The sequence below is a fragment of the Triturus cristatus genome, chromosome 5_1, assembly GCF_964204655.1.
Source record: "Triturus cristatus chromosome 5_1, aTriCri1.1, whole genome shotgun sequence".
In the NCBI taxonomy this organism is placed as follows: Eukaryota; Metazoa; Chordata; class Amphibia; order Caudata; family Salamandridae; genus Triturus; species Triturus cristatus.
The window spans coordinates 127,019,873-127,043,903 of record NC_140587.1 but is presented as its reverse complement, the minus strand read 5'-3'; the positions used below and the strand labels follow the sequence as shown (position 1 = coordinate 127,043,903).

Here is a 24,031-nt window from a genome sequence, read left to right as displayed (position 1 = left end):
GAGATGCAAATACATGACCTACCCAATTACGGCGTAATTTGGTAGTTTCAACTTCTTTTATATGAATTTCTTGTAATAACACAATATCTCCCTTCAAGCCTGCTAAATGAGACAAAACTCGTTGCCGCTTAATGGGAGAACCCAAACCTCTAACATTCCAAGTAAGTATATTTAGCGACATCTAAAAATATAACTCATAACAAAAAACTTTATGCAAGAGACAATTAAATAGATGGATATCCAAAAGATCATCATAGAAAAATTGAAGAAAAATAACAACATTATCACAGGAGGAGCATTGATAAGTTATGGCAAAGAAGTATGAAAATAGGAGAGTAAAATGGAAAAAGAGAGATTGTAAGCAGGAAGAAATAAAGTGAAAAATGCTAGAGTTAAAAATAAGAGAAGAAAAAAAATACCAGAGACAAACCTGAAAGTGAAAAGAGAAGAGAACTAGCAACATAGGAGGAGAAAAAGAAGTAACAGAGAGGCTTAGAACAGAAAACAGAAAAACAACTGCAGCAGTATGTGTAATAAAACAGTAAGAAAAGAAGAAAAAAGAAAGAGAAATAGAAAAGAATGAGAATGAGTGAGTAGGAGGAGAAACAGTACAAAAGAACGCTAATATTTGAGGGGAAAACCAAAGAATAAAAAGACAGGATAATAAAAACCAATATAATAAGTCATAAAGACATACCACAAATAAACATTGAGGATGGGGGGGGTGAAGCCACATAGGAAAAGGCAGCATACCAAGACGGACAACTCCAGGACTGACGAGAGCACGAGGGATAACGACCTCCAGGGAGAACGAAGGAGGAAGGAGGAAGGGATTGAATAATGCATCTACAAGAAAATGGAAAAGAAAACATGTTAACCAACAAAGTCACAGACTAAACAAAGAGGAAATGCAAAAAAGGTGGACTTGAGGCAAAAAATCACATCAATGCTAATACAAATAGAAAAATCACGATCTGGACATGTCCATGGATTCATCTCTACAAGTATTCAAAAAATGTTGGAGAAGTGCAGGATCGTCATAGTTAGTAGTTTTGTTTTGATAGGTCACCTTGAACAGGCACGGATGAAATAAACCATAACGAGCATTTAACGCACGAAGTGCAGGCCTCATATCCAAAAATTTCTTCCGGCGATCCGCTGTGGCTTTGGAGTAGTCTTGAGCAAAAAACAAAGTAGAGCCATTCCAAAGAATCTTTCCTTTCTGTTTGGCAGCCTGAAGGACCTTGAGCAAGTCGGTATATTCCAAAAAATATAAAATGACACCCCTAGGCTTCACATGAGAGGAAGCAGTAGAAGGACCTGGACTATGACCCAGGCCGTGAGCTTGCTGGATGTTGAGAGGGGGTGACTCAGGAAAACCGAGAAGCTTTGGTAGGAAAGAGCGAAAAAATAGCAAGGGGTCAGGATTCTCAAGGCCCTCCAAAAGGCCATAAATGCGTAGGTTATTACGCCTATTTCGGTTCTCCAAATTCTCCACCTGTTGCGTTAGATGCGAGATTTCCCTTCGCATATCAGGAATATGATCTGTGATAGCTTGAATAGATCCGACATGAATCTCAAGATCATCCACCCTCTTCTCCGTGTTTGACCAGTTATCTTCAAGATGTTGGAGACGAACATTAGTCTCTGTCATATAAGGTTTAAGAGAGCGTATCTCTTCCAACAAAAGTTCCATTGAGATTGTAGGTGAAGTAGTAGGAGGAGAAGGAGGAGTTACCTTTGTTCTCTTACCAGATGTTGAAGGCGAGGCAGAAGGAATTTTCGAGACTGCTTTAGCACTGGTGCAAGAAGGAGCAGAAGACAAAAGCTTTGAACTTACAGAGTCAGAATTAGGGTCCTCCATAGTATCTTGTAGCACACTGAAAGGATTAGAATCTGCCATTGACGCATTTTTAACCTGCTGGGCGCTACCACGGTTAGTGCGAGGCATTGCCATATAGTCCAAGAAATACAAAAAGCCACAAAAATAAATAAATTAAACTGAATTGAGCAGGCAAAATAGTCCAATGATACTAAAACGGTGTAATTAAAACAATTAATGCCTCAAAATAAAATTGTGAGCGAGAAGATATATAACGGCATCAAGAGGAGGCAGGAAACAAAGAACTAGAAGGAATTGAGGCCAAAACAGCTCACCGCTGGTCACATGAGGAGCCGAGTATGAGGAAAAACTCCATCGCGGGAAACCGGAGCATTCAAAATGGCGGCCGCGGCATTCAGAGAGCCGCGAGAGGAGGCAGAAAGCAAAAACCTGCCTAGTCCGTCAGCACCAGAAGTCGGCAATGCCCCAGGCGAAGCAGGCGAGTGTCCCAAACATGATGTTGCTGTCAAAAAGTCCCGAAATGAGGAAATGATGCCCTGGGGAAATCCCAACGCGCTACTCCCTCACGGAGCTCCGACAAGCAGCGGCCATTTTCCGCGGCGTCCAAGCCACGCCCCCCGACAAGCAGCGGCCATTTTCCGCGGCGTCCAAGCCACGCCCCGTGAGTTAGTATTCTAAAAATCAAAAATAGGAAGAACAAATTAGCTAGGCAGAGAATCCAATTTTGGACAAATCAGTAAAGCACTGAATCTTAATTTGTACTAATGATGGGCAATCTTGATGAAGGTACATAAGACGATAACAAGGCAGTCCAGCTTCAATGATGCCAAAATGATGATCATTTATCCACTAGGCCAACAGGACTCCAAGGTGTTCTTAAAGGTTGTCAAATTTGTTGAGTGTTGTGAAACAAGTTTGTCTATTAGCAACTGGAAACAATGAAGAGAGAAATGGCAAAATGTATAAGCAATGACGTCTCCTACTTTAAGACATAGTAGAATCTGTATTGTGGGAATTGTCTGTTTTTCTTATTTTATGAGTTTGATTCCGAAATTCTAGTACAAAATCCCAAAAGATGGATCATTGTTCTGACTCCCTGAGTACATCTGTAACATGTTGTGACACAGATTAAAATAAAAACTGAAATGTGGTGGGTTTGCCAAAACAGATCTTCCACCTCTTATTCCATTTTCATTGATGGGATGATTTTCACACAACTAGCAATTGATTGAAAACTGTCTGTTGCATCCACATTACAGTGCAAATTGCATGTTAGGCCTGATAGTGATTACAAGAATAAATAATAGATTTCTATATTTCCTAATGTACAGCATGAATAATATTTTAATTGAAAGTGTTTTTAAACCAATGTCATACCCGAAAGAAGATTGTCTACAATTCTTGCCTTAGAATTAGGTAAAATGTTTAAAGGTGAAGGTGAAATAACCCAGGGAAAGTATGAAGATTCTTAATTGATTCTATTTGTATTTTTCATACAGATGTGCAGAGAAAGCCGGAAACAGCAAGAACTACAGCAGGAGGTGTACTGCCAAATACTGAAGCAAATGACTTACAACAGAAGCTCGAATAGGTAGTGAGAAAAGAACAGATGAAAACAAAACCTCCTCATTGTGTATAGCCGCTAGAGACGCCTTTCTGACGTTTCTATAAAATAGGCTTCATGCCACTCTGCTGCCACTTCTAAGCGCTGTAAATAACACGTTTTACTGCTACCCAGTTTAATGGTCCTAAATGTATTGACCTCGAAGGATGTGAGGCTGAGTTGGCCTTCATGATCTGTCAGTCACAGCAGATGCCAGAAACTAGTGTCAGCACTTTGGCTCCCCCTGGGTGGCGCCCTAAGGCTACCGCCTTACCGTAACTTATGGAAGAGCTGGGAGTTGGAAATGTTGAGTATACTCTACTCTGTAAAGCGCACGAGTACGTAATTAGATAGCATCAGAACCTTAAAATCTGTTAATATGAAACTCAGACTATCCACTCAAGCTCATTGTCCTAGTAAGAGCTCCATCCCGCAGAGGTTGTACTATACATTTGAAAACTGCGAGGTTAAGGTGATACTTGTTGGACACCTTAGGGCATCTCACAAGGGATCCCAGATTGCAAACACAGGTCTTAAATATTATATTGTTACAAAGAAGAAGAGGAGAACCAAAATGGCCTTTTACCTGAGGAACAACTACAGGCAGCCAGCGAGCGCTAGAGGAGATGAACAGGACATGGAGGTTACATAGTTTAATTCCCACCCTTGTTCTCTGAATAGAGTAGTTAGTTATGTGCTTGATACGCTGTCCTTGGAAAGGATCATATCTCATTCCAGCTTCTTCCTCCTTCTTTCGCAGGGACAGCTCCTTCCGGTGCTGGCAGCTGCTCTACATCATGGCGGCCTACTGCCCTTGCTTCGAACCTCTTCTCACCACAGTGCAACAGTATCTGAAAACCGTGGTTAGATGTGGCAGCAACACCTTAGTTGGTAAGAAATACACCGGGGACTACCAAGACAAAGCAGCGGTCTCGCTGGACTAAGGCACCACACACGCAAGCTTTCCTATAGGAGGCACAACTCTTCTACACTTTTTAAAGTAGTGACTGGAAACCAAAGAACAGAGGGACACCAAGGGTACAGCCAGGAACAACAAGATACAACAAATGCATCAACAGTGTCACATCACATTTTTTAATTTAGTGTAGAAGTTAGAATAACAAAGTGCTCTCCTTCGCTCATCAGTTTGTCTGATCTTTACCTGCATGAGTGTTGTGCTTAACTCCTCAGTCTGGCTGATCTTTACCTGCATGAGTGTTGTGCTTAAATCCTCGGTCTGGCTGATCTTTACCTGCATGAGTGTTGTGTTTAACTCCTCGGTCTGGCTGATCTTTACCTGCATGAGTGTTGTGCTTCACTCCTCAGTCTGGCTGATCTTTACCTGCATGAGTGTTGTGTTTAACTCCGCAGTCTGGCTGATCTTTACTTGCATGAGTGTTGTGTTTAACTCCTCAGTCTGGCTGATCTTTACCTGCGTGAGTGTTGTGTTGAACTCCTCAGTCTGGCTGATCTTTACCTGCATGAGTGTTGTGTTTAACTCCTCAGTCTGGCTGATCTTTACCTGCATAAGTGTTGTGCTTAACTCCTCAGTTTGTCTGATCTTTACCTGCATGAGTGTTGTGCTTAAACCCTCAGTCTATCTGATCTTTACCTGCATGAGTGCTGTGCTTAACTCCTCAGTCTGGCTGATCTTTACCTGCATGAGTGTTTTGTTTAACTCCTCAGTCTGGCTGATCTTTACCTGCATAAGTGTTGTGCTTAAATCCTCAGCCTGGCTGATCTGTACCTGCATGAGTGTTGTGCTTAAATCCTCAGTCTGGCTGATCTTTACTTGCATGAGTGTTGTGTTTAACTCCTCAGTCTGGATGATCTTTACCTGCATGAGTGTTGTGCTTAACTCCTCAGTCTGGCTGATCTTTACCTGCATGAGTGTTGTGTTTAACTCCTCAGTCTGGCTGATCTGTACCTGCATGAGTGTTGTGCTTAAATCCTCAGTCTGGCTGATCTTTACCTGCATGAGTGTTGTGCTTAACTCCTCAGTCTGGTTGATCTTTACCTGCATGAGTGTTGTGTTTAACTCCTCAGTCTGGCTGATCTTTACCTGCATAAGTGTTGTGCTTAAATCCTCAGCCTGGCTGATCTGTACCTGCATGAGTGTTGTGCTTAAATCCTCAGTCTGGCTGATCTTTACCTGCATGAGTGTTGTGCTTAACTCCTCAGTCTGGTTGATCTTTACCTGCTTGAGTGTTGTGCTTAACTCCTGAGTCTGTGTGATCATTACCTGCATGAGTGTTGTGCTTAAATCCTCAGTCTGGCTGATCTTTACCTGCATGAGTGTTGTGTTTAACTCCTCAGTCTGGCTGATCTTTACCTGCATAAGTGTTGTGCTTAACTCCTCAGTTTGTCTGATCTTTACCTGCATGAGTGTTGTGCTTAAACCCTCAGTCTATCTGATCTTTACCTGCATGAGTGTTGTGCTTAACTCCTCAGTCTGGCTGATCTTTACCTGCATGAGTGTTTTGTTTAACTCCTCAGTCTGGCTGATCTTTACCTGCATAAGTGTTGTGCTTAAATCCTCAGCCTGGCTGATCTTTACCTGCATGAGTGTTGTGCCTAAATCCTCAGTCTGGATGATCTTTACCTGCATGAGTGTTGTGCTTAACTCCTCAGTCTGGCTGATCTTTACCTGCATGAGTGTTGTGTTTAACTCCTCAGTCTGGCTGATCTTTACCTGCATGGGTATTGTGCTTAACTCCTCAGTCTGGCTGATCTTTACCTGCATGAGTGTTGTGTTTAACTCCTCAGTCTGGCTGATCTTTACCTGCATAAGTGTTGTGCTTAACTCCTCAGTTTGTCTGATCTTTACCTGCATGAGTGTTGTGCTTAAACCCTCAGTCTATCTGATCTTTACCTGCATGAGTGTTGTGCTTAACTCCTCAGTCTGGCTGATCTTTACCTGCATGAGTGTTTTGTTTAACTCCTCAGTCTGGCTGATCTTTACCTGCATAAGTGTTGTGCTTAAATCCTCAGCCTGGCTGATCTGTACCTGCATGAGTGTTGTGCCTAAATCCTCAGTCTGGCTGATCTTTACCTGCATGAGTGTTGTGCTTAAATCCTCAGTCTGGCTGATCTTTACCTGCATGAGTGTTGTGCTTAAATCCTCGGTCTGGCTGATCTTTACTTGCATGAGTGTTGTGTTTAACTCCTCAGTCTGGATGATCTTTACCTGCATGAGTGTTGTGCTGAACTCCTCAGTCTGGCTGATCTTTACCTGCATGAGTGTTGTGTTTAACTCCTCAGTCTGGCTGATCTTTACCTGCATGGGTATTGTGCTTAACTCCTCAGTCTGGCTGATCTTTACCTGCATGAGTGTTGTGTTTAACTCCTCAGTCTGGCTGATCTTTACCTGCATAAGTGTTGTGCTTAAATCCTCAGCCTGGCTGATCTGTACCTGCATGAGTGTTGTGCTTAAATCCTCAGTCTGGCTGATCTTTACCTGCATGAGTGTTGTGCTTAACTCCTCAGTCTGGTTGATCTTTACCTGCATGAGTGTTGTGTTTAACTCCTCAGTCTGGCTGATCTTTACCTACATAAGTGTTGTGCTTAAATCCTCAGCCTGGCTGATCTGTACCTGCATGAGTGTTGTGCTTAAATCCTCAGTCTGGCTGATCTTTACCTGCATGAGTGTTGTGCTTAACTCCTCAGTCTGGTTGATCTTTACCTGCTTGAGTGTTGTGCTTAACTCCTGAGTCTGTGTGATCATTACCTGCATGAGTGTTGTGCTTAAATCCTCAGTCTGGCTGATCTTTACCTGCATGAGTGTTGTGCTTAACTCCTCAGTCTGGTTGATCTTTACCTGCATGAGTGTTGTGTTTAACTCCTCAGTCTGGCTGATCTTTACCTGCATAAGTGTTGTGCTTAAATCCTCAGCCTGGCTGATCTGTACCTGCATGAGTGTTGTGCTTAAATCCTCAGTCTGGCTGATCTTTACCTGCATGAGTGTTGTGCTTAACTCCTCAGTCTGGTTGATCTTTACCTGCTTGAGTGTTGTGCTTAACTCCTGAGTCTGTGTGATCATTACCTGCATGAGTGTTGTGCTTAAATCCTCAGTCTGGCTGATCTTTACCTGCATGAGTGTTGTGTTTAACTCCTCAGTCTGGCTGATCTTTACCTGCATAAGTGTTGTGCTTAACTCCTCAGTTTGTCTGATCTTTACCTGCATGAGTGTTGTGCTTAAACCCTCAGTCTATCTGATCTTTACCTGCATGAGTGTTGTGCTTAACTCCTCAGTCTGGCTGATCTTTACCTGCATAAGTGTTGTGCTTAAATCCTCAGCCTGGCTGATCTGTACCTGCATGATTGTTGTGCCTAAATCCTCAGTCTGGCTGATCTTTACCTGCATGAGTGTTGTGCTTAAATCCTCAGTCTGGCTGATCTTTACCTGCATGAGTGTTGTGCTTAAATCCTCAGTCTGACTGATCTTTACCTGCTTGAGTGTTGTGCTTAACTCCTCAGTCTGGTTGATCTTTACCTGCTTGAGTGTTGTGCTTAACTCCTGAGTCTGTGTGATCATTACCTGCATGAGTGTTGTGCTTAAATCCTCAGTCTGGCTGATCTTTACCTGCATGAGTGTTGTGTTTAACTCCTCAGTCTGGCTGATCTTTACCTGCATGAGTGTTGTGCTTAACTGCTCAGTTTGGCTGATCTTTGAATGGTTCAGGATTCTCTTTGGTTCATCGGTTTGGCAGACATTTGTCTGGTTGAGTTCTGCCCTTGGTCGGTCGGTTTGGCTGATCTTTGCCCAGTCCAGTGATCACTTTGGTTCAGCTGATCTTCACCCAGTTTACAAGCTTGATTTGACCTTTGCCTGGTTGAGTGCTGTCCTTGGTTTACTAGTTTACTTGCTCTTTGTAAACTTGAATCTGGACCCTGGTTCATCAGTATGGCTATTTGGGTATTTTACTTAATTGCCCGTTTTATTAAAAATTGTTTCCTAGTTTAGTGCTGTATTTGGTTAATCAGTTTGACAGGTCTTTGCCTTATTGAGTCATTTGAGTTTAGCTGATGTTTGCATGCGTCTTGGTGCACCAGTGCAGCTGATGTCTTTCTTATTGAGTCTGGTTAGTTGATTTAACCAGTTAGTTTGTTGGTACAGAAAACAGCTCTCTGAATTTGCTTATTCTTTATTTAGTTCGCAGCACAGCTATCCAAGTGAATGCTCTCTGTGGTTGCTCAGTTCAGCTGATCTCTAGTCAGTTTAGTTGTATCTATAGTCTATGATTCTGGCTGATATTTACCGGATTTCGTTTTTTTCCTTATCTGCCCACTTTAAGTCGGGTTGTCTGGTTGAGCGTTATCCTTGATTGTTCAGTTCAGAAGGTCTTCTCATGGATGAGTGTCGCTATTGGGGGTGCAGGTCGGTAAACAGCGTTTAGTTCGCAAGTGGAACAACGCATGCCAAATCAACGCGGTTGTTACAACGTCCGCTTTGTAACAACCACGTTGTTATTTTGCATACCGTTACAACGCAAGTCGGAAAAACGACTTGCGTTAAGGGGGAAGAAGGTATTGGATTTAAAATCCAACACCTTCCCTAGTGTCCGCACAGACTGGAGTTGGAATAGGAAATGATACTATTCCAACATCCGTATAAAAAATTGGGGATTGATTCAGTAAGGACTACAGAAGCTAGAATCAGTATTTTAGCTATATACACATATGCATGCCTCTGAGCCCATAAATCACAGTATTGCCTTAGCCGGAGAACTGACGAAGACTGGAATCAAAAAATAAAAGTGAAACTAATGTCCATTGTAGAAACTGGAACCGCAGAAGGTTGGCTATCAAAAAAAGAGTCACAATTCCTTATCAACGAGAATCCGAGGACTCCAATCATGTACGTCCTCCCCAAAATTCATAAGGACCTGAGGAATCCACCGGGAAGACCGATAATTTCGGGGGTCAATTCTATTCTAGAACGACCCGCAAAATATGTGGATACTTTCTTAAAACCTCTTATATGGGACACCCCGAGTTACATAAAGGACACCATGCAAGAAATCAATATGCTGGAAAATCAACCATTTGATGAAGATAACGAAATACTAGTGACCCTTGATATTGTGAGTCTGTACTCAAACATTCCACAAGAAGCTGGTCTTGAAGCCCTAGAAGTTTTTCTAGACAAACGAGCCAGACCACATATTGTACCAACTTCCTCGATACTACAGTTAGCAGAAATATGCTTAAAATAAAACATTTTTACATTCAATGACACACAATTCCTACAAATCATGGGTACAGCGATGGGTTGTCCCTTCGCTCCGGAAATGGCTATAATGTTTATGGCTCTATTCGAAGAGAGGTGGATTTACAATAACAACCCCCATGACGGACACATTAAAATCTGGCATCGATATATCGACGATGTGTTTATGCTCTGGAGAGGCAACAAAGAACAACTCGAAATATTTGTGACTTGGCTTAACAACAGAAATCAAAATATCCAATTTACTGTAAACTCCAACAAAACAGAAATGAATTTCCTTGATATCCTGGTGAAACATGAAGATGGCCATCTATATACCACACTTTTCACACAAAAAACTGACAGAAACACGATTCTACACTTTTCAAGCTTCCACCAACGCAATCTGCGAGAAAATTTACCATTCAGCCAATTCCTCAGGCTAAGGCGTAATTGCTCAAAAACGCGACAGAATTCCTGGAAAAATTGAAAATGCGAAACTATCCAAAAAAGCTTTTGAAGAAAGCAATGAAAAGAGCCTGGTACACTCCCCGTGAGTCTCTCCTTACTCCAAAAAACAAGAAGGAAGACATGCCTCTTGTCTGCGTAACAACATTCTCAGGATGCACAAACGGAATACAAAAAATTATCAGAAAAAACTGGAATACAGTTAAGGTCCTGTCACCATTCAAACAAATGCCAATATTTGCTTTGAAAAAAAACAAGAGTATAAAAGAAAAACTAGTACGTGCAAACACAACCATGACAAAATCGGAAACCACACTAAGGACTATGTGGTCATTGCCACCTATTAAAGGACACAGAAAATGTGGGAATTGTACTTCGTGCGACATCACACTCGAAGGAACAAAATGTATATATGGCACCAAGTTCATCAATCATGAAAACTTTACGAACTGTAATACCCATAATGTCATATATTGTGTGGTCTGCCCCTGCTCACTAACATACATCGGAAAAACGACTCAACCCATAAAAAACAGGATTTCTCAGCACAGGTCACGAATTAAATGCAAGACGCCTAATGCACCAATGGTTGCACATTGCACTGAAAGAAACCATGGACCCAATGAAATAAAATGGACAGTATTATGACATATAAAAGGAAAAAATATAGACTCTCTTCTATCCAAGACAGAAGCAAAAATCATAATGCTCTTGGGCACAATCGAAAATGGACTAAATGAGATGACAGAACTCTCAAATATCATATAAAGAAAGGGTACTTCTGTATTCCACCACCCGGAACTACTGAAACTACAGATCAATCTGTCGAAAAATAATGTGAACCCCAGAAGTTTGAATAATGTACCAAAACTCACACTCGAGCAGTTGGTACACTATTACATTCCCTGAACAATGTACACGAAACATCTTTCCACGAAGTTAAGAAAACTTCAAAGCATAAGGACAGTAACATCCCCAAAAAAAACTAGACGGAAAAGGACACCTTGGACGTAAATGAGAGAGCGCTACCAAAACTTTATTTACAAAAACAACAAAAACATCCCCATGGCAACATCGATGTCATGACATGGAACAAAAAATAGAAAAAGGCTTAAACGAAACATCGCCTTGGCATGACGCGGAATGTAGGCGCGCTACGCACATGACAAACAAATCAAAACAGCCGTCAACAGAAACGTAAGAAGCTCCAAAACGGCGAGGACGCGGAGAGAACGAGCGGAAAGGAAAGGAAAGTCGGAGATCCCTTTTTTAAGAAAGTAAGTCCTAAAGAGGATAACAGAACCAAGTTTGACGACTAACACCACAAACGGGTGGGGCACAAAGGTTTACTGACGGGCACAAGAACAAAACCTCAACAAGCGCTCCCATCCCACAACCTGCATTAACGATAACCAGCCAACCCTCCATTTTCCACAGCGGGGTGAGGTATTTAGACACAAGTTATTTGCATGACAACAGAGTAGAAATCATTTGTTCCCCGCGTTACCACTAAAATACGTTCTTAAAATTCTTACAGCAACAAGCAACTGCATGAACGTACAGAGCTGAAGCTATTACGAAATTGGACAAGCTTGTTATCTCTTTACGAATAAGACTGGGTAGGTACACGTTTAAAGAACTCAGCAAGTCTAAAATGGGTGTATATGTTCTATGTCCATAGGGGCAATCCTATCCTAATAAAAATATATATATATTTTTATAGGACAAAGGAAGCTGCCAGTCTGGGAAAACCCGAATAATAGAAAATACGGTACGTAAGTTTATTATATTAGATTCACTATTAAGAGGCATCTAAAAGAATGTACACTAAAATTAGGCATATTGTTACCCATACAGGCGAAAGATGTCCTTTCAGAAACATAATAAGCCCTGAAGAAGACCTCACCACGAAGTAGCAGGTCCACATATTACAGGTCGAAACGCGTCGGCAATAGACAAGCAGAGACTCAGAACATATCGGGAAAAGCACTAAAGGGTTAATGTTCCCCTTGAGTAGGAAATATAATAAATCTAATGTTCCCTCATAAAAATATCTAAAAAAATCGCTTCTGACCCTGCTAAGGACCAAAAAAGACTGAGATAATTGAGGACCAACCAAGTTAAGGTCCCAAAGGTGTAAACAGTTGGACATTTATGTACTGTATTGTATAGGAAATACATTTCATGTTGGAGATTTGATTTGCGCAATCGATACACCATTTGTTTTATGTTTATGTCAAAAAGTGTAAATAAGTGTACAAGATATTTGTGTGTTTTATGTAAGAGATAGGAAAAAAGTCTATTGATGAAGTGTTTACTCTTTTCAAAGTAAGTGTAAAATAGAAAAATGATATTGATACTTTCAGTCAATAAAAAGGACTGAAAGCTAAGGCAATACTGTGATTTATGGGCTCAGAGGCATGCATATGTGTATATAGCTACTATTCCAACATCCAGCGCCCCCCACAGCAAGTCGTTGTTCTGACTTGCATTCTAACGGTATGCGAAATAAAGTGGTTGTTGTAACGACCGCGTTGTTATGGCAGACGTTGTAAACGCATGCGAAAAAAAGGTATTTATTGGTGCAGGTCAGCTGATCTTCAGCCAGCCTGTCCAAAGCCAATCATTGCTGGTGATCCTTGCTTGGTTCAGTTCTGTCCTTGGTTCATCAGATCAGGTGACGTTTGCCTGGGTGAGAGCTTTTCCTGATTCAGAACACCAGGTTATTTTTTGTTTTGGTGTTGTTGATTCATCTATTTGGGTCATCTTTGTCTGCATAATTGATGGCGAAGGTAGCTCACTAAATAGATTCTCCTGTTTGCTGCAGCCAATAGTACATACTAATAGTTCTCCTTTTGACCTAGTGCTTGGAAGAGCCTGCTACCAGCAGCTGAGACGAAGCTCCAGCATCGGAGGTCGCATCTATTATCCCTCACCAATGGAGATCAAGGCTTTACTGGTAAGATGTCAGACACAATGGCCAAGATTCACTAACACTTTGCACCAGGACACAGCACAAAAGGGTTGAATTTAGATTTGTTTTCCAGTGCACAACTTATGTGCTAGAAATAGCAATAAACTAACACAAAATAGTGTTAGGCACTACTTTTTTATCAAGGGTCACACTCAGAGTGGTTCATGGGCGTTCCCATGTATCCTCCCACGGATTTTGATGCAAAGCCTTATTTACTAAAAAAAAAAGGGTAGACAGGGGCTTTTTGACGAAAATGTACACCTCTTTGCGGCAAGTGCAATGTTGGAGAAGTTTAATTTTCTCCAATCTTTTCTAAAGTTGCATTTATGCTATACTGCACAGCACACATACAGACTTGGAAACATTCTAATGGGTACTCTTCAATAAGAATCTTATGGTGCAAGGGTGTATGCTTGGCCCAAGGCCACGTAAAGTGCTGTATCGCAGGGTAAAAGAGGTATGACACCATATCTTAGTTGTTCTAGGGCCATTCTGCTCTCTCCCTACATGATACGCTCCATTGCTTGAATAATTAGCATATTTGGCCCAATGTATGTAAAGTAAACCTTCAAGCTATCAGGCTTTTCTTCCAATAACAATATTCTAACACTAGAACACATGCCTACCTGATAGAAATGTCCATCGCTCTTCTGTTGATATTTAGATTATGAGTGCGTGCACGAGGCATTAGTGCCTGGACCTGGTACCTCCCACTGGTAGTCAAAGAAGACCTACATTGCACAACACTTATAATCACACCACAGAAGTCTTGCTCTGTTTGTACTCACCAATGCACGCGGTGGCTGGGTAGACTAGAGAGAAAGATAATCACAATTGTTGCAGCTGGACTGCAAGTGGTGGTTCTTCAGCCTGGGCCACCCACAGCAGCAGTTGTCTTCTCAGTGGTAATTCCTTTCTTCTAACCGCAGGTGGGAAAGGGTTTGCGGTGGATCTTCGTGAACCTACCAGGAGCCCAGCGGCAGTCCCTGAAAGTCCACATGGGGACGGTAAGAAATCCTCTTCATAACATTCTTGGAGGCACATTGACCACCAAAGTTTAGACCCTGTATTAGAATGCCATGGACTGAAGGGATGTTTGGGGTGGGTGGGGTGGTGGAAGAATTATGGCAGAATATTGTTATGGGGCTGCTGAGCTGATTACATACTGAGTTTGGGCCCTCCACTCTCAAACCCTCTGTGCTTCACTAGCAAAGAGAGAGACTTAGACATGAAAGAATGAAGAAACAAACACATGCTTTCATAAAACATTAACTCACTGTCTGATTATTTCAACACACTCTTAAAAATCTAGGATCAGAAGGCCCTAAAACAATCTAGAATATCTTAACTAAAGAATTTGATGGGGTACAGGAAAAATGGGGCACAAACACAAGATTTCTTCAGCCATACTTAAGATTTCCATATTCGAGGTCTGTAAAAGACATTGGTCCAACTTGAATTTGGGGGTCATGCCTACTCTCAAGTCTCATCTAGTATAGTTAGTGGCCTGGTAATGGTGGCCCATTATGCATCGTCCATCCTCTGCCTTGCTGGAGTCTGGTGGATAACAATCACCTTCCATCTCTAGCCATGTCCTGGGTTGCAAATATGGTTCAGAGACAGCAAGGCACCAGGTAAATTGCTCTCCGTGGCTCGACACAGCATAAGGATGTTCCATCCACCATGGGGTAATGAGGATCCCTCCACCGGTCCACCCTTTGAGAGTAGAGTTGGGTGACCAGCACCACAGGGTTACCCTACTCAGCTTCTCACAGATCTAAATCACCCAATCTTGCCGGAACTTTGTTTCATCTAACATCCTCAGCCACTCCCTTGCAAGATCACAACAAATCAGTCACCCACATATAATGCCACCCACAACAGACTCCACCCAGGCACTGCTCATCTCAGTCATGTAGGGAAGTCCATCCCTCTGTCTAGGCACACTGACTGCATCAGCATCTCATCTCAAAACTAAGTATTCAGTCCACAACCAGGCAAACCTACAGAAATAATGTCCTGGTTGCTGATCATTCCTCGTGATCGGTGCCTTCTCATCGGTCGATGGACCAAATACTGGTCATGTGTGCAATGAGGTTGCACCCACCCACTGGTACTTTGTACATGTTCCCTTGCTTGCTATTGTAGCCCTCAGTTTCACAGTTACAACCAAAGTCTTGGACCCAGTGGGTTGAACAGAGAGGGGCAAATGTCTGTTCCATAAATTTAAGCCCTAGATGACCTATGACAGCACGCAGAGGTTTTCAGACTCGTCCTCCGAATACAGTCATTGGGCAGCCATCTTGTTCTTTCCACTGACATGTTTTGTTCTCATATTAATTCCATTGGGATAGGAAAATCTACGAATAATTAAGTTAGAAGAACAAAAATACTGATCTTGAAAAATTGGTGAGGGTTTCCAGGTAAAGGTGATGGTTAATTTGAGGAATAGTAGAGGGGAAGGGTGTACATGAGATGAAAAAGACTACGCTGTTAGGGGAGGGGGCTTAAGGGAGGGTACTGGGGTCTCATCCTGTAAATAATAATGAGCTGCACTCTTGAGAATTTCTAACATCTCCTGGCATCTTTACGGCAACACCATGCAGCTCTATATGATAGGTATTGCCCCAGAGATATCACTTACAAAGCCCACACTCTCACTAACAGTCAGTTCTTAATGGCAACCCAACATCAAAAACAGAATCCCTCACAAGCGGAATTCCTCTGAATCGACCCCTGCCAATAGCCCCTTCCAGTACAAACCTGGGGGGATATTTACAAGGAAGTGACGCGGCGCTGCAAGCAATTTAGCAGCGCTGCGCTGCATCATTTCCAAAACATAGGGATGCGCAATATTTACAAGAATAGGGTGCATCCCTGTTTTCCCTTGTGCTGGTGCTAAAAACAGACACCCTTGCAAAGGTGTCTGTGCTGCAGGGAATGATTGTTTATCTGTAGGAAGGAACAGCTTCCTGCACATAAACAATATTTAAAGGCGATTTGCTCCTTGTGTGTGCTGCACACAGAAATAGCAAAAATAAGGCAAAATAAAAGTATTTCCGCTCATCTAACGCCTGCTATTCAGTGACGTTCGTTTTTGGCACATCCTTGTAAATCTGGGGCAGCATCAAAAAGCAATGGGTGTTATGGCGGAACGACCCTTTCATGCAGATACCTGCGTGAAAGAGGACGATATTTATAAAGCGGCACTTTATGAATATTGAACAGGGCATTGCGCCAATGGAGTGTTGTAAGAAGTGATGTTCCGGTGGCACAATGCCCGTGCAAATATGCCCCTGGTTTGACAATCTCACGATGCTCGGCTGAAAGCCCTCCATCATTAACCCTCCCTCATTGACTGCGCCAAGACACTGGCACTTGTACATTACACTGAGGATGATTTTAAATCTGTGCTTCAATCACTAGGGCTTTCTAGAATCGATTAACACGATGCACAGTTGGCAGGTATCCCCAAACTTCAACTGCGCACCCCCAAAACCTGCCCTCCATGCAGGAGCAAGGTCAGTCTCAAGGTCCAGGTGAGAACACGTAAAAGTGGCTCTGGACACTCTTGTTGACCCTACATTGAAGCCAGGAGAACTTTAAAGCTAGCCTCTATAGTGCACAAGACACAACATTCTGGAACACCACAAAACCTGACTCTCAAGCTCACCATATCTGGAAGATTCCATTCCCCAAGCAGTTCCAACAGCCCCCTTCTCAAACCTCCAACTTTTAAGAATGAAGGAACTCTCCAACTATCCTTCTCCGGGAGTGCACCCAAGGTATGGAGCCTCATCCCCCCAGCTATAAGAACTGGCTCCCTCTATAAAGGGTTTAAAATGCAGGTAAGGTGGCTTCTGCTTCAACGTTATTGACACCTTTAGTTTCCTATCAACGTCAGCATTACTCTACCCTCTTCCACCCACCTACATATCCTATACTCGCTGACACTACTCCTCTTCCATGGTGTGCGCATGCTGTTGCACTTGTTCACTTTTTTGGTGCAGTGTCAATGCGCCTTGATCACTATATCTATTACACATACACTCATGTTTTTGCTGTTACTGTTCACAGTGTAGATCTATATAAAGCTACATATAAATAAGTGAAAGACTACAAAAATACAACTGGGGGGTGCAGGTATACTAGCATTCACCAAAACGACAAAGATTATTGTCCAAATGATGAAAAAATAGTCATTCAAAATTAATTAGTTTGAGAGAAATCAAACATGAATGGCCTCAAAGTGATCCATCGGCAGGAACACTCACATGGGTGGTCTAGAGATTCTGATGCCAAAATCTTATTCAGCTTTAAATATGTACTGTGTAACAACCGTAAATATATGTCACACTACTGCCAAGGAACACTTGTACTTACCTCAGTCTTCTCTTTCCTGCTTCCCTCTCTGTAGACTGTTGGCGATGTCACCCAATGTCTGTGTGAGCGGTTGGGAGTCACCCAGAAGGAGCACATGGAAGAGTACGGCATAACCTGGGCAGACAGTTCAGGTCAGTACACGCTCCAGTGCATGGATGTGGTCATTGATCCTCCTACAGGACCCTTCTTGAGTGTGAGATCCCGTGCATGGAAGAAGCCATTGATCCTCCTACAAGACCCTTCTTGAGTATGAGATCCCATGCATGGAAAAAGTCATTGATCCTCCTACAAGACCCTTCTTGAGTATGAGATCCCATGCATAGACGTGGTCATTGATCCTCCTACAGGACCCTTCTCGAGTATGAGATCCCATGCATGGAAGAATTAATTGATCCTCCTACAGGACCCTTCTTGAGTGTGAGATCCCATGCATGGAAGAAGTCATTGATCCTCCTACAGGACCCTTCTTGAGTGCGAGATCCATCCATGGAAGAAGTCATTGATCCTCCTAGAGGACCCTTCTTGAGTGTGAGATCCCATGCATGGAAGAAGTCATTGATCCTCCTACAGGACCCTTCTTGAGTATTAGATCCCATGCATGGAATAAGTCATTGATCCTCCTACAGGACCCTTCTGGCTTATGTGTTCCTATGCATGGATGTGGTCATTCACCCTCCTACAGGACCCTTGCAGAGTATGAGATCCCATGCATGGGTGCTGTTATCGTGTGTCCAGTACTCTTGCACCATTCCTCCTTGGGTACACACTACTCTAGAAGGGGTCAGTTACACTTCTCTGAGTGCACACTGCTACGCATTGGTGCAGGCATCATCCGTCCTGCACATCCTTCCTCGAGTACACAGTCCCCTGCATGGGTGCAGCAATCATCTCTCCTACAGAGCCCTTCCTACAGAATACACTCTTCGCATTGGTGCAGTCATCATTCCTGCTACAGAATACTTCTCGTAAAAAGAACAGTTGACAGGCAGAATGCAGAACAATGTCATACATTCACCCCGCTACAGAGATTTCAGCCTAAAGCTGTCGTTTTTTTGCTCCCCATGCCATTTCAGTGTGAACCCAGCCATATGCAAATCAGTCTCGACCCTGCGCCCAATGGGAACAGTCCAGCCCGAACTGCCAGGTCAGGTCCTCCCGGGACTGGAAACAAGCATTCTATGACCGGTTTCAGGGTTTCACCCCTCATCAGCCAGAATAGCTTGATTCCAGTGGCATGTTGCGCATAGGAACCACGTCTAGGCGTACCCGTCCCACATGGGGTGACAAATGCAAAAAGAACAATTGATGGACAGAATGCAGAACAATGTCATAAATTCACCCCAGTACAGAGATCTGGGCCTAAATCCATCGTGTTTTGCTCCCCATGCCAATCCAGTTTGAACCCAGCCATATGCAAATCAGTCTTGACCCTGTGGCCCATGGGAACAGTCCAGCCCGAACTGCCAGGCCAGGTGCTCCCTGGACTAGAAACAAGCATCCTAGTTCCAGTTTCGGGGTTTCACCCCTCATCAGCCAGGATAACTTGACTCCAGTGGCATGGAAACCACAGGACACACATCTGGGCATACTCGCCCCACTCGGGCTGACAAATGCAAAAAGAACAATTGATGGACAGAATGCAAAACAATGTCATACATTCACCCCAGTTCAGAGATCTGGGCCTAATACATGGGTATAGTCATCATCCCTTCTACGGGACAGTTCTTTGAATTTGCACTCCCATGCATGGGTGTAGTCATCAATCCTACAACAGAACACTTCTGTGTATGCATGCCCATGCATGGGTGCAGTCATCATCCCTTCTATGGAACACATCTTTGAGCATGCACTCCTATGCATGGGTGCAGTCATCATCCCTTCTACAGAACGTTTCTTTGAGTTTGCACTCCCAGGCATGGGTGCAGTCATCAACCCTTCTATAAAACACTTCTTTGAGTATACACTTCCCCGCATGGGTGCAGGCAACATTCCTACTACAGACCACTTCTTTGAGTATGCAAGCCCATGCACGGGATTAATAATGACCCCTTATATGGCCCCCCACTGTGAGTTTGCACTTTTATGCATGGGTGCAATCACTGCCGACCTACACAACCAATTCTTGAGTGTGTGTGTTCAGCACTCCAGTCTCGCGACACAGTTTTTAATCCGCTACTAATGCCCAAAGTATAACTACGATTTAGGTTAATTTATATAGTATTCTCTTTGAGTTCATCTAGTGTTACTAACTTAGGATGTACATTACCTTGTTGGATTGATAAATTTAGTTCACCTTCTTACAAATCCACAATTGTAGATCAGCCATAGCATGGGCCAGATTTACAGTATTGCGATATATGTGTATGCATGTGAACATAGCGAGCGCAAGCCTAACTGTGCTGCAGTCGAGGGCTGCACAAGCGAGATGGAAGTACAGCTCACATACAGGTAGGGGAGTCATTCTTCACACAGCAGCCCTGCGGATGGATTAATAGATCTAGTTACTAGCAGGCGATGTGTTCCTTCAAAGACGGATCTTCAGCTCTTTCTGGACCATGCGTAGAGATGGGATCTGATGGATCACCACTGGAATCCTAAAAATCCTGGGCATGTTGCACTTCCCGGTCCCCAGCTGGTGATGCCATTGTTGCGTTGGCTGCCAGGCATATGGTTATTGTCTGGCTGGTAGGGTGGTGGCTTGGAGTATTGTATGTGATGCTTGAATGTGACGTCTTGGAACATGGTGGCTCAGGATGTCCTGTCCAGTCCAATGCTGATCCCCTTCAATGATGGATAGTTGGTGTCTGAGATGCCCCGGGCCCGATGTTGCGTCTGTTCACATGCAAAAAAATTATAAATTGAAAGTCAAACGTGGAGGCATTGTTAAAAATGATGGGATATTATCTAATAGAACCTGGAAAAAGAGTCCAGTGATAACCTCAGTTTTTTAGTACAATAAATAAAGCTCATTATATTGGTTTTGTAGGTCAAAGCTTCAGACTGCATTAAAAAACCCACCTGTTAAGAATCTACGTAAATAAATAATGTGTCGATTCCCTGCCGTGTGATAACCTAACTTTGTTCTCCAGGTTACCTACTGCCCCGTGGCTACGTCCACATCTTAAATACCTTTGTTATTAATAGAAATAATAATGCAAATATTAAAAATGTATAACTCTTCCTTTAGAAAGACTACAAAGCCCCATGAGGTCCTCCCTCTACATCTTGGATATTCTGCAGGACCTTGAGAACCAGAAGACCACCGCCACATCGTTGTGGTTTTACCGGACCAGCTGGGCAGAGGCGCTGGTGCTTGAGAACAAGCTCTCTATCGACATGCAGTATCAGCAGGTGAGCGGGGTCTCTGTGGCACTCTACATGTGCGGTGTTCTGTCTTGTGTACTCATCTTCTCTTCACTATCCCAATCCTTGGAAGGCTTGTGTGAGTAGTTGCACCTACTGTATGTAATGATGGTACTGTGATAGCCCTTTACGGTGCCATGATGACCATTTGTCTTGGTCTATAATATATTGATATATTCTGTGCATGAATAAATACATATGAGGCCCATGTGTCTAGATTTATAATAAATTTATATATCTGTACAAACACAGGGCCTGATTTAGATCTCAGCGGAAGGGTTGTTCCGTCACAACAGTAATGGATATCCCGTCCGCTGAAATATGAATCCCATTATATCCTATGGGATTTATATTTCAGCTGATGGGATATCGATCATCGTTGTGACAGAGTAATCCATCCGCCGAGATCTAAATCAGGCTCATAAATACATATGATGTACATGTGTCTAGAGCTCTAATATATTTATATATTCTGCACCTACATAAATACATATGATGCCCATGTGTCTAGGTCTGTAATACATTTATATATTCAGTCCATACATAAAGACATATGATGCCCATGTCTCTAGGTCTGTTATAAATTGATATATTCTGCACATGCATAAATACATATAAGCCAGGCAGAACCTGCCACTCTAGTCAGGTTAAGAGAGTTACACACACAGGATAACCCCTGCTCACCCCCTTGGTAGCTTGGTCAGAGCAGTCAGGCTTATCCCAGAGGCAATGTGCAAAGCATTTGTGAAACAAACACACACCAGTGACTCACAGGCACACCACGAAAATAAAATCTCCTTTTTATTATACATAAAGCACATAGACCACAATCACATAAATCACTGTGCCACTAGGCACCTGTTATAAAAATGCATATAAAACACACAGTTCATCAATCACTTTACCAACCAGGCAATTGGTATCCTATCATAGGTAGGGCAATAACATAAAGTCACATATTCTGCCCGTGTCATAAGCACATATTACGCCTGACATCACAGTTAGTGCAAACAGTAAAGACTTCAAAGTTGCACCAGTAATAAAACATTGTAAAGCAACATTGTTGTGCATAGTATGCAGTCCCTGCAAATAATACTGGTTATGTTGTCACTGCGACGTAAAAATTACATGCATCCACATATCAGGGCATCACAATGCAGTGGTTATGAAAGCGTTCTGCAAATCACCAATTCCATTACAGGGGGTGCCAAGGCACTTGCTCTCCTATCAGGCGTTATTTGCTAATTAAGGTCAGAACGTAGGGCACAGAGACGCCTGCACGCCTATACCGTGCATTAAGGTAACTGATGGACTCAGCAGGATTCCTTCCCGTCCTACCATCTGAGTTGTGAGTGCTCCCCCAAAGGTAGGCCACAAGAGTAAAGCAATGGCCCCATAGGTATGAAAGCTCACACTGAAGCAGGGAGACCTCTTTCTCGCCCCTCCCCCCGCGGCGGTAGGTCAACTTGAGCAGCTGCCTGCAATCGTGCGGCACAGCTGGGGTAATTCAGCTCCGGACAGAAGCAGGGCCGGTCCGATGTTGCACCTGACCTTCGGTTGGCTGTGATGACAGCAGTCCCTCGCCTGAAACGGCCGCACTGGAGGAATCTCCTTCTCTCCTCAGCAGGGGAGATGTGGCGCGTCGTCTCCGTTGGGGCCAGACTCTGCTCCTTTGTCCTCTTCGGCATCAGCGTTGCCCAGCAACACGGGACTCTGGCCCGGGGCTTCCGTTGCATCCCTGCAGCAGATCACTCTCCACACTGGTGCCACAAAGGAGCGCTCAACCCATGCTTTATTTCCAAACACAAGGGTGAAGGACAGTCCAGTCCTTCTTCTATTCCAGATAGGAGCAGAAACTGCAGGCCTGCCCACTCCACACATTTCAGGGGAAGCACTCCTCACACACCTCTCAGCCCTCCTTCCAGGCAGGTTACTTTAGGCTCCACCAAAGGTTTGTCTTGAACTCTTTTATCTCCCTTTCCAACAGGAGGCAAGCACACCCAAGCCCTTGGAGATTCTCCACAAGCAGGATACCCCGACAGGGCAAAAAGAGTCAGTCCTTTTCGTCCACCAGACACAGAAGCAGCTACTGCAGGCCAACCCACCCCTCTCTCAGAAAAGGCAGCGCTCCTCACACAGTCCTTCTGCTCTTCTTCTTGGCAGGGTCCTCTTGTTCCTGGAAGTAATCTAAAGTCCTGGGGTTTTAGGTCCAAGAAATATATCCCATTTTGTTATAGTTCTCTTTGTGGCAAGGGTCTCTGAACCCAGTCCAAACCAGCCGTGTCCTCCCTGGTGCAGCATAACCACCGGGGGCAGAGACAGCATTGTGAAAAGGAGACACATCCTGTTCAGGTGTAAGTGAACCTCCTCCCACCACTCTATATTCAGACCAGGACTATTTAGCCCAGCGATGAGTCACCCAGGCAAGGCAGGACACACCTCAACACTGTCTAGAGTGAATGTACATCCCCAGCTCCTGTCACTCCAACACCAGGTACTGAATACACAGACAGTCAGGGCACACAGGATGGTAAAGTAAGAAAATGCCCACTTTCTAAAAGTGCCATTTCCAAACACATAATTTATAAACCACCATCACCAAAAGGAGCATTATTAAATTCTAAGTTCAGAGAGCCTAAACTCCATTTTTCTAACTTGGAAAGTTATACTTGAAAAATGTTACAAAGCAACTCCCATGTTAGCCTATAGGTACAGATAGCCTTTCTATAGTGAAAAACGAAATTGGCATTATTTCACTATCAGGACATGTCACACACACCAGTAAATGACATACCTTACATATACACTGCAACCTGCCCATGGGGGTACCTTAGGCCTACCTTAGAGGTGCCTTACATGTAAGGAAAGGGAAGGTTTGGGCCCGGCAAGTGGGTACACTTCCCAGGTCAACATGACAGTCTACAACTGCACGCACAGACACTACAGTGGTAGGTCTGGGACACATTTACAGGGCTACTCGTGTGGGTGGCACAACCAGTGCTGCATTTGATTTACAGGCTCTGGCACACACCGTGCACTTTACTAGGGACATACCAGTAAATCAATTATGCCAATCATGGATAACCAATCACTGTCAGAATGTATACAGAGAGCATTTGCACTTCAGCACTGATCAGCAGTGGTAAAGCGCCCAGAATCCTATAGCCAAGAAAAACAGGGTCAGAAAAA

The 24,031-nt window shown here is 43.5% G+C and overlaps 1 protein-coding gene across 3 annotated transcripts in view; it reads left to right on the top strand.

The window, feature by feature from the left end:
* Positions 1–24,031, top strand: part of LOC146830366 (uncharacterized) — a 138,765-nt gene that overhangs the window by 43,498 nt on the left and 71,236 nt on the right. For all 3 annotated transcript variants that reach the window (XR_014961421.1, XM_085604555.1, XM_085604556.1), the window contains exons 7-12: positions 3,343–3,434; positions 4,207–4,337; positions 12,987–13,081; positions 14,026–14,103; positions 17,514–17,610; positions 20,667–20,830. Coding sequence is in view for 2 of the 3 variants with exons in the window: in XM_085604555.1 (XP_085460681.1) it covers positions 3,343–3,434; positions 4,207–4,337; positions 12,987–13,081; positions 14,026–14,103; positions 17,514–17,610; positions 20,667–20,830 (657 nt within the window). In the remaining variant the exon portion in view is untranslated. The remainder of the gene's footprint in view (positions 1–3,342; positions 3,435–4,206; positions 4,338–12,986; positions 13,082–14,025; positions 14,104–17,513; positions 17,611–20,666; positions 20,831–24,031) is intronic.